Source organism: Camponotus vicinus, unplaced genomic scaffold (assembly GCF_025532165.1).
Source record: "Camponotus vicinus isolate PSW18456_S1 unplaced genomic scaffold, iyCamVici1.0 SCAF_1, whole genome shotgun sequence".
Taxonomy (NCBI): Eukaryota; Metazoa; Arthropoda; class Insecta; order Hymenoptera; family Formicidae; genus Camponotus; species Camponotus vicinus.
This window is the reverse complement of record NW_028141945.1, coordinates 10,578,452-10,590,166: the sequence shown is the minus strand read 5'-3', so window position 1 is coordinate 10,590,166 and position 11,715 is coordinate 10,578,452. Positions and strand designations below refer to the sequence as shown.

Sequence of the window (11,715 nt, the reverse complement as noted above, 5' to 3'; positions counted from 1 at the left end):
AATATATAACATTTAAGAATAAAATTTAAGTAGACATATATGTGTGCATATGATTAATTATACGTAAGAATGTAAATGTAATATCCATTGGTATATCAATGCAGTTTTATATATTTATTTATATTTATCCGGTATTTCTATAATTGCTAATCAATACAAATATCAATGTTCTTACGAGATTATACAAGTCCTTTTACTTTCATTTTGCCTTTATGTCAATCAAGTACATAAGTTTCGTATGTCAGATTTATTTGAAAATAAAAGTTAAATTTGAATTACAAAAGCAAATTAATTTAGTTTTACAAAGTTAATTAAAACAAAAGAAAACTTTTAATTATATTATTTTTTATTTATTCATTTTATAATATTTGTAATTATATAATTATTTGTAAGAAAAAAATATATTGTAAAACATAGCAAAAGGAATAGTATAATTTTTAATATTATACAATTATTTGTATGAAACATTTATAAAGTTGAGAAATATTATTTATAAAATGCAGAAGTAATATTTGATATTGCTAATTGGACTGGAACTTGATTTGTCAATTAATAAGATCTTTCTTTCGTACATAATATTAATAGTCATATATAAAGTTGATTTAATGCAGAAGTGAATTCAAACTTTATATTTCGTGCATAAATTGCATTGCTATGAACAAAAAAATATGATGTAAATTCAGTTTATGGAAACGTTAATTTATAACCGAGGTACTTACGTCAAATAATTGTTGGATTCCAAATTCAAGATTTAATTTTAAACTTTTCGGTACCATCTGTTACGCAGCAATTTATAGTTTGTTGTACTTTATTAAATTGCGAAGTCGATCACCCAGATTCCTTATGAACCCGCAAGTTTCATATACATCACGGTAAAATATACAACAGCATAATTATTGTCGTCAATGTCATATTAAATACAATTATCACCATCAATATCATATTAAATAAAATGATTATTTTGTACCAAATGTGGGGGGACTCACAATTTGAAGATAAGCAATAATAGCTTGTTTTCCATCCTCCGCGATGAAATTGCTAAATATGTTTACGTAATCATTCTTGTAAGAATTTCTTCTTCTAACATTTCAACATCTGTATTTAGAGTATATGTCATTATTTCCAAGACACGTCGATGTGTAACTTTCAGTAATCGTTGTATTACGAATCTTTTGAAATTTGCCTAAAAAAAAATAGAGATTTATATACTAAAAAACAACTTTTTTTGATCCCATAATATTTTAGCGAAAAGATTTCAAATGTTGTTAACATAAACATAAATTTTTCTTTATACTTATTTTATATTTATTTATTTTTTAAATTATTCTTTTAATTATTTCGTTATTGGATGAACTTTAACAAGCATTTCTAAAACATTTTGTATTTAATTATATTAAATACTGTGATAATATTCAGAGAAAAATATGTGATGTACGTTGAGATTACTTCAAAGATATTAAACCCGCGAAATATTTACAAGCCGCTCTTTTATGCTCTCCGTGTGGACAGGTCCCGTGCATCAATTACTTCACTAATTTAGCGATTCGTTAATCGACAGCTGGTTTCGTATAATCTCGCAATGCAGAATATGCGTTTGTTTATTACAAAAAAAAGAAACTGTAAGTATTGCGGTGATATTAGTAAAAAACTTTGAGAAAGCTGAAAGAAAAGTATAACCATACTATTTATGTATAAAACACGATATTGACAATTCCTTATCTATCCGTCCGAAATTATGCGGAATAAATAAACAAATGAATCTTACAGTACTTTTACAATACTTTTATTGAATCATTAGCACATAGCGAGAATTATAAGAATGCCATTCATGTATTTTAACCGTTTTATTATTTTAATTATTATTAATTTATACAGTATAAATAATTACTCATTTCTCTTATTTTCTTTTTAATTTACAAAAAAATTGATTTAAGAAATTATTGGTCTTCGATTTCTATACTAATTTTATAAATAATTCAATAAATGAGCAAATATATCATAATTTGCGAAAATACTTTTCTACAAATAGAGAATTAAAATATGTAATTTCTTGATTGTTTATACTCTTGAGAAAAATTACGTTAAATTTAAAAAAATTTTTTTTAAATTTTAATTTTATAAATTGTAGTGTTTTTACACTATGTATCTATTTGATTACATATCGAGTCTTTTGATTATGTTTATTAAGGGAACAATCATACACTTATTATCTGATTATATTAGCTGCAATGTGCCAGTTACCAAGTTAGTCTTTCGTGGGCTTCAAAAGTGGTAAGATCGCAATTACGCATACATAGGTAGCATTAAACTTAACGATAACACGCTAATTACAATTCATTTCAACAAAACTAACATCTTAATCCACCACAATTTTAATTACAATAAGGTAAGTAGTTTAAGTACAATAAGTAAGTTACTGCAAAGAATTTACACATTTATGAAAATACAAAATATACGTAGAGAATATAATTTAAATTAATATAAGAAACATGTTTGATGAACAAAAATGTAACATTTTAATTATAAATTTAAATAATTTTAAATCTAAAATTCAAACTAAAGAAACTTTTTTGAATTAAAATTATTATATATGTTTTATACGTTTTTGTATAAAAAGAGAAAAAAAGGGAAGGATATTTCATAATATTGGTAATATTTAGTGATATTTATATCTTTTATAAGTTACAAAATCACAAATAAAATAGATTACATAGATATACATTTCGAAAATTGTGTTAAATATAACTATAAAATATTATACCTTATAAATTATATGCTTGGTAAATACTAATTTTCCTTGTTAATAAAAATGTATCACGTTAATACATGAACAAAATAAGCGCTAGATTCTAGTCTGCACTTGATTTTTTATCTGGATCTGATAGTTACAAGGCGAAATTAAAAGAAAATAGGAATAAATTGTTTTTAAATAAATTTTTATTTTTAATATATTATAATAATAAATATTATATATATATATATATATATATATATATATATATATATATGACTAATAATAGCAATTGAAAAAACGTATAGCACAAGATAAATAAATAATTTCGGTTACATATAAGTCAAATGGAAGAATGCCAAGTTTAAATTAAACGACTTTTTCAAAATGTCAACAATACATTGTATACAACATATAGGCAAAACCTTATAAGTACATGATTTTTCCTTTCGAAACTGAAATATTTTATTAAATATTGAACACTGAATACACAAATTTTTCTTTTATATTTATTTTCAATGTTCTCATGTTTAGGGAGACTTTAAAATATTTCAATAAACTTAATAACAGAATTGAGCTAACATATACAATATATTTGTGGCTAAAATAGATAATAAACCAATGAAATATCTCACTTAAAAGATTAACAAAAGAGCTTTCGTCAAAACTATAGATTAAAAAATGTCAAAGGATAGTAATTTGACAGCTTAAATATTAAAATAGATATCAGATGAAAAATTGAATTAGAAAATACAAAAAATTTTTCAATTTGAATAAATTAATGACCTATATTAGTTTAAGATCTTTGTTTTAACACATGATTAAACATAATTAAATCGTTTTTAAAATCATGAATAAGTTTGATAAATATTATTTAATTAGAAACTTTATAATGTAAAAGGGAAAGAAATATTTTGAAATACAAATTTTTTATTAATAAGAGAGAAACTTTGAAATGAAGGGTAAATGTTTACTTTAGGTTACACAGCTCGAAAAATTTTTATTTTCACATATATGTTGTAGAGGATACATTCCTAAGTAATACACCGTTTGAATTTTGCGGCGGTCTCTCTTCATTCCTGAGATATGCGATTTTGAAATTTTATACTTACTTGTATCATCTTTTCGTTACATTCTAAATATGTTTATATTTTTCTGTTTACATTTACCGAGGTCATCTTTCTGAATAACTTTCAAAAGGTTTTAGCCGTTTGTTATTTATTAAATAGTTATTAACAAAAAAAGGTTTCATGAATAGAATATAATTTTACCACATCATGTATATATATATGTTTAAAAGAAGAGAGAATATAGGTAATTATGCATAAAAAGGGCTCAACAATTTAAATTTATATAGAATTTAATACAATTTAATACAATTAAAAAATATCACAAATGTACACACACACACAAACACGCGCACGCGCGCGCGCAGGGGGTACAAGGGGGGCCTTCGGCTCCCCCCTCCCGCAACCACCCCGCCGGTAAGGGACGCATTGCGAAGAGTTCAATCACAATGGATATATGCTGTAAGTTGTAAAGCGAGATCCACCTTGCCTACCGGCGGGATGGTTGCGGGAGGGGGGGCCGAAGGCCCCCCCTTGCACCCCCCGCGCGCGCGTGTGTGTGTACACATACATTTGTGATATTTTTTAATTGTATTAAATTGTATTAAATTCTATATAAATTTAAATTGTTTACCTTTTTTTTATTAGAATATTTATATTAGAATATTAATTAGAGATAGCAAACGTAAACAAAAAAATATAAACATACAAGTAAAATATAATATGAAACCGTGATGAACAAATGTAAACAAAAAATGTAAATATATAAATAGGATATAACGAAAAGATGACATAAAAGTATGAAACTTCAAAAGTGCATATCTCAGAAACGAAAAGAGACCGCCGCAAAATTCAAACGGTGTATTACTTAGGAATGTATCCTCTACAACAGTGCTGGGATTTACTTGCAACTTTCGGCCAGATTTCTTAGTTTACGCCTACTGTTTCCCTCTTACCGCTCGCGCCACTCGTAACTAAGGAGCGCTCAGGAACGTTCGCGTCACAAATGTAATGTGGCAATCTATCTATCTAAGTTCTCTTTATTGTAAGTACGTTTCAAAACACAAATATTTTAAATTGTTACAGAACATATACGTAATTAATAATAGAATAATTATTTTTATTATTAATAAACAATAAAGAGAACTTAGATAGATTGCCACATTACATTTGTGACGCGCACGTTCCTGAGCGCTCCTTAGTTACGAGCGTTCGGTGGCGCGGTCGCTAAGGCGCGAGCGGTAAGAGGGGAACAGTAGGCGTAAGCTAAGAAATCTGGCCGAAAGTTGCAAGTAAATCCCAGCACTGCTCTACAACATATGTGAAAATAAAAATTTTTCGAGCTGTGTAACCTAAAGTAAACATTTACCTTATATTTAAATAATCGAAAAAATATATATATATTATTACGCGCGCGCCCGAGTCGTTGCGGCCCTGCCGTTGTTCGGATCCCGTGGTCAATTGTTTATAAACAACGAGAGTCAGCTGAGTCTGAAGCCAGCTGTCAGGCTGAGCGGACGTGTTTCTATTTACGAGCCGTTGTATTATCTTTCCGAGTTATTGCTTGTGTTTCTGTGTTGCCCATTAAAGTTTCGGTGTTACAGAGAACCGTGTTATTATTTACGAGTGCGCGGGTGCCGCGTAATTAGCGTGTGCCGATCGGTTGTGTCGCGCGCGTTCGATAAATATCGTTCCGCGGACGCAACAATATATTTTAATATCTTGCGTATATACATGTTAAAGTACGTAAAATATTTCGGTATGACGAATGGACAATAACACGGTGTTTGACTTTGGCGACGTATAACAAGTTATTGTTTATTATACACGGCTTTATATCATTCGCATGACGACACTCGAGCAATAAGATAATGGTGCGAAATACTCTTCGTATATTGTTGAATTAATTATAATTTATTATAATTTCGAATTTATTATTTCTATATTAATATAGAATTAATTATAATTTCCAATTAATTATAATTAATAACTATTAATTAAACAATTGTTATATTGATGACTTTCAATTACATTACTCTTTCGATCTTATAATTCCTGTCAATATACTATACATACTATCACCAATAAAGATAATATTTGTAGCGTACGAATTTGACCTCTCATATAAACGTCGAACGAATCGTACTTCTCTTTTGTGTTCTCTATCCCTTACGATACAAACAAAGTACGTTTCTCGTGTAATTATTCCGCGATCGGGAGTGCCGTGCAAAATGTGTCGCGATCATATATGACTAATCATTATTAATCGTATTTTCGGGAGTAAATATGAGTGTTACGAAGAAATAGCAAAGGACGAACAAGAGAGGAAAAGAAGATCGGGAAAAGCATTAGACAATATACGGAGTAACGAAATTGCGCGGTAAGTGATTATAAATTTTTTATTTATTGTCCATATTATCCTTTAACTTAAAAAGTTGTTCATATTATCCTTTAACTAAAAAAATTATTATCGTAAAATTAGCAAAATTATGGGGGGGTTACCTGATTGATATATTTGATTGATATATCACGTTTTCATGTATAATTAATTTTTATAAATAATATATAACTATATATAAAGCGATAGATTTTGTGTGTATATATTTCATGTAATTTATCTATTTAATCTCTCTCTTTCTCCCTCTGTCTCTCTTTCAAATAAAAATCGTTATAGCAATCTAAAATAATAAATTATACTTTATCACAAAATATAAGTATTATTAAAGAAGTAATTATTGTTCGTATAGATCGTAACGAAATGATAATCTACTTTTTAATGATTAAAATATGGAATGCTTTTCGACGATTAAAATATCGTAGGTTCGAATAATTAACATAACAAAAAATTCTCCATGCTTTAATAGATATTATAATTTAAGATTGTTTAATAAATAACTTAAAATATACTTTTACAATTTAATATTCCGTGTATATATATACGTAAAATATCTCGACAATGAATTTTCAATAATATGATATGCATGGCCTTGACAGTATAAATAAGCGCTAGCTTTAAAAATTTTACCAGTTTTATCAGTTATTGATACAAAACTGGTCAATTGACTATAGTTTTTATATCAGTAACTGACAAAACTATTTCAATATACTGATTATTTTTCTTAAGGATTTTTCTTAGAGGAGAACACGCTTTGTTTATGTAGCACAACCTTGTTATCATTCGCATGGCAACACTCGAGCAGTAAAATTATAATGCGAAATATTTCGTATAATTGTTAGATTTTTTTTCTAACGCGATTGCAATTAATATCTGAACATAATTAGCTATGATTATTAATCAATAATTAATTATTTTTTGATAAACGACATGAAATTGTATCGCGATGATAAATCTGTACGGAAGCGCAATCATTCATTATTTAGCAAGTAGAAATTGAAACAAAAGAAATAGAAACAACTTTCATTATGATTCTTCGATTATCGATTCTCATATGAATAATAATTATTTATTTATAATAATTATTTAGTTATAATTATTTATTTATAACAATATTTAGAATCAAACATACAATATTTTAAATTTTAAAGTAAATAAATTTTAAAAAGTAAATTTAAAAAGTGTAAAGGTCATGTTGCTCTCTTATGATATAATAAAATGCGTATTTTGTATGATTATTTCGCGATCGAGAGTCTCGTGCAGTGTTCCATGTATTCGATTAATCATAATTAAATCGTGTTTTCGTGGGCGAGTAAGGAAACAATGTTACGAGAAGAAACAATGATCACGAGCAAACACAACGAAAGATATATTTAGAAAAAAAAGGAAGTCTGAAAAAGCATCATGTATAGAGCACAATATACACATTTGCGGTAAGTAATTTATACAAATTATTTGTCATATTTATATTAATTTCAAAATGGATATGTGTGTGTTGCTTGTTCTTTTTTCATTTCGTCTATATAGTCGTTCACATATTTATCTTTTCTATTTTCTATTACAAAAATAACATTCTACACATGTATGTTACATAAACTTATTTCATTAAAGCATTTTCAATATTATATTTATTTTTAAAAGAGTTAATATGTTGCGTATCAAATGTAGTGTTCACGTGTGATATCTCCTGGAAACGGTTTATAATTGTCTTTTTTCTAGGACCGTTTTTTAACAAATAAAATTCAATTTACTGAATTTTATATAATTTATCTTTTCTATTTTCTATCACGAAAATAAAATATCCTACACATGTATGTTATATAAACTTATTTCATAAATAGCATATATTGATGTTTATAATATATGCTTGAGAATGGAAAAGAGAAATCGCGCTAACGAAGTATCCCACACAGCACCAAGTCGTCTAAAAGTGCTACTAAAACTGGACATTTTTTTGTCACAGACATCTTTTACTGACATCGTTAAGTCGACGGAAAGATGGCTAAAAGTCATCTCATGAATTCAGTGACTTTTTAATCTTGTCCATATGATGACTAAAAGATGACTTGATTCATTCTATATAGATTATCGACACTCGGTTCGGTAGTAGAAATACTTCAATACACGCAATAAATGGGCTATTTTTCCCATTTATCCGCCTAATTTCTAATAATCTGTTTAATATTCTGAATCCCAACAAGGAATCCTGATTATTAAATAAATTATTTTAAATTCAATTTGTCAGAAATTAAACTGATAAACAGTAATGTCAGGAAAAGGATGCGGCTCACACGCATACAATATCATTCCGCGTAGCACATGTATGTAACTCTCCCTGATTGATGCGTGCGAGCAGTATCCTCTTTCTGGCATTACTGCTCGTAAAAGGCAAAAATATGTTTCAGATTTTATATTAATTACTAATTCTTTATATACATTTCGTGATAAATATTAAATACGAGGTAAGTTAAGAGTGACTCGCCGCGTAGCGGCAAGCGAAGAAACACGTGCCACATACTATTATGTCTTTTTTATGTCATCTTTTTCGACAAAGCGAAAAGATGTCTTTATAGACATCTTTTCGTTTCGTTAACTTAAAAAAGCCATCTTTTCGTTATCTTTTAGTATAATGTGCTGTGTGGGATATTAATTACGTCTATATGCGAGATGTATTTCTGTCGTCTATAAATTGTGGATGTAGCACGGACATGAACCAACCGACTGTTTTATCATGGCACCGTAAAGTGGATGTGGCCATGTAGTTCTAGTTCATGTCCACAGAGGGTATATCGTTTTCAGGGACCCTAGAGGGGGCCATGACACCTCTCGTTCTTCTCTCTGGGTTTACGATGTGTCTGTTTCATTTATATGGTTAGAAAAACGAGAATGGAGGGTGAATTAAGAATTGTGGTGAAATGGAGCGGAAAAGAATACGATATTCTCGATATTCAAGAGGACGATACTGTTCTTACTTTGAAAGAGCGTATACATCGAGAAACGGGTGTTCGTCCTGAACGTCAAAAGCTTTTAAATCTCAAATTTAAAGGTTATGTTTTGAGAATTGTTTTCTGATTTTTCGTCTGATAAATAATCGCCGTCGCACATTTTAATAACATATTTCTCAATTTTTTTTATCATGTTTAAATGGCAAATATCCTGCTATTAATCGTTATATTTTAATTACGTTTTGTATCATTGTTATTTAAAATGTGACACTGTGTGTTATTTATTTGTATAATTTTAAAAAAACTTTTCTCTTTTATTGTACGATATATCAAGTTTATAATTACATCTGGTTTCTCTTGATATAATTATTTTTTTTCTAATTTTTATATTAATCGTTGTTATTGTTGATGACTGAAGAAAGACTAGTGAAAATTTATCATCTAACATAGCATAATTTAAATACACAGTTTTCAAAAATGCCTGTAGAAAATTTTTTTTCCTTAGGCAAAGCAGTACAGGATGAGGATATAATTGGCAAGTTAAATTTGAAGCCTGGTTTCAAACTAATGTTGATGGGCTCGCGTGAAGAAGATATTGCAGAAGCCAGTCAAGCACCAGAGAATGTACCTGAAGTGATTAATGATTTAGATATAGAGGAAGAGGAAGTAGAGATTGAAAAGGCTGAAATAAATCTTCGTAAAATTCAAATACGTATTGATCGCTATGTGATTACAGAACTGAATCCTCTGAGGGAGGGTAAAAAGCTCCTTGTTCTTGACATAGACTATACTTTGTTTGATCATAGATCAGTGGCAGAAAGCGGAGCACAATTAATGCGTCCGTATCTGCATGAATTCTTGACGCGTGCTTATAAAAATTATGACATAGTCATCTGGTCGGCGACTAGCATGAGATGGATTAATGAAAAGATGAAATTGTTGGGAGTTTCAAATCATCCAAACTATAAAATAGCTTTCCATCTAGATGTCCTTGCTATGATCACCGTCCACACACCAAAATATGGTGTCGTCGGGGTAAAACCACTGGGCATTATCTGGGGAAAGTACAAACAGTTCTCTGCAAAAAATACAATAATGTTTGATGATATCAGACGAAATTTCATAATGAATCCGCAATCAGGATTGAGAATAAAACCTTTTAAACATGCTCACACCAGTAGAGTCAAAGATTTTGAATTGTTGAAATTATCTAGATATTTGGAATTAATAGCAGAGATTGATGACTTTCAAACTCTTAATCATAGAAAATGGGAAGAATACAAACTCAAGAAGAAGAGCGACCAAACGAATGAACAAACCAGCAGCGATGAGAAAAGTTAAATATTGCTGAAACTAATAAGGGTGAATAATTTTTATATTTTTTTTCTAACAAACCCCAATAAACAATATAAGAATTGATAGCTACAAAGAAGGAATACAAAGTTTTTGATGACTGTACATAATGAAAGGAGGACACAAAAGGATTTGAATTTGTCAGTTATTTTAAAATCATGACTAAGAAGCCAGGCTACAAGACTGTTCTCTATATATTGATGAGCACTTTTTTTGCAAGAGAATTTATAAGGTGTGATATATTAAACTTTTTGAAAATACACGTATTTTCACATGTTCTGTATATTTATGATATATTTATCAATTTATTGTACGTATATATAGGAGCCATTTAAATAAAGCGCACGAATGCTCAGTACAAGAATGAAATAATATATGTTTAAATGGGCATGTTATGTATGCAAAATTTTGAAAAAAAATATTCTCCATGTACATGTGTCTCGCAAGTATAAGATCGGCAAATTTTGGGACGCGACGCAAAACGTTTGATTCTTTACGTAATCGTATTATTATACGCATATTCTACTTATCTCATTAATACGTAATGTTTCGCGCTGCAAATTGCAATTTCTATCTTACAATTAGATTAGCGTTTAGCAGACTCTATATTTAGACAATTAAAAAATTTTTATATGCCAAGTTTATAAACATTTAAACTATTTAATAAAATATTGTTTCCATTTCTCCATAAAAATTTAGAATGTTATGAAAAGGGGTGTATAAAATACAAGAAATGTACATGAAGATTGTAATAAAGCTTATTTATCCGAAAATTAGATTTTTAATCTTGTGGCATCTCTTTGGAAATTTTCTAGAGTTGTCAAATTTATATGATAAACATATGTTCTGAATATATTTGCGATCAAAACACGAGAGACTATTTATATAAATATAAATATAAATTTGTGTTCTTTATAAACCCTTTTTTTCAAATTCTTTTATATGTACTTATGAATTATAACATCTTTTATATATATTTTATGTATTTCTATATGAATGTAAAATTAAAAAAATATTGTTATAAAAAAGATATCAAGGATAGTTATCTCTAATAACACTATATACAAGATATTAATTTATATGTAGCTCCTTTTTTTATATTTACATCATACAAAACATACATATATAGTATATATCTTTATTCGCATCTATTATTTTATTAACAATATCAGGATAAAGTTCCCACACATAAAATTCATTCAAAACATTTATTTTTATTAATAT

The 11,715-nt window shown here is 28.3% G+C and overlaps 1 protein-coding gene and 1 long non-coding RNA gene across 6 annotated transcripts; one reads left to right on the top strand and one right to left on the bottom strand.

Moving 5' to 3' along the window:
* Positions 1-394: 394 nt before the first annotated feature.
* On the bottom strand, positions 395-1,733 carry LOC145972678 (uncharacterized). 4 transcript variants are annotated; one of them, XR_014439248.1, is made up of 5 exons: positions 1,683-1,733; positions 1,447-1,617; positions 987-1,183; positions 720-840; positions 397-652 (listed from the first exon to the last, which is right to left on the bottom strand). It is a non-coding gene; the product is annotated as an uncharacterized LOC145972678 (long non-coding RNA). The 4 variants fall into 4 exon arrangements; XR_014439251.1 differs by having other exon boundaries at positions 395-652; positions 1,436-1,727; XR_014439246.1 differs by having other exon boundaries at positions 1,447-1,727.
* Positions 1,734-9,003: 7,270 nt separating this feature from the next.
* Ublcp1 (Ubiquitin-like domain-containing C-terminal domain phosphatase 1) lies at positions 9,004-11,418 on the top strand. 2 transcript variants are annotated; one of them, XR_014439529.1, is made up of 3 exons: positions 9,004-9,239; positions 9,644-10,723; positions 10,816-11,418. XR_014439529.1 is itself a non-coding variant. In XM_083103164.1 (2 exons), exons 1-2 carry the CDS (start codon positions 9,062-9,064, stop codon positions 10,477-10,479), a joined length of 1,014 nt encoding a protein of 337 aa, XP_082959290.1. In that variant the 5' UTR covers positions 9,004-9,061; the 3' UTR covers positions 10,480-11,418. The 2 variants fall into 2 exon arrangements, 1 of the variants encoding a protein (XP_082959290.1); XM_083103164.1 differs by having other exon boundaries at positions 9,644-11,418.
* The last annotated feature ends 297 nt before the right edge of the window (positions 11,419-11,715 follow it).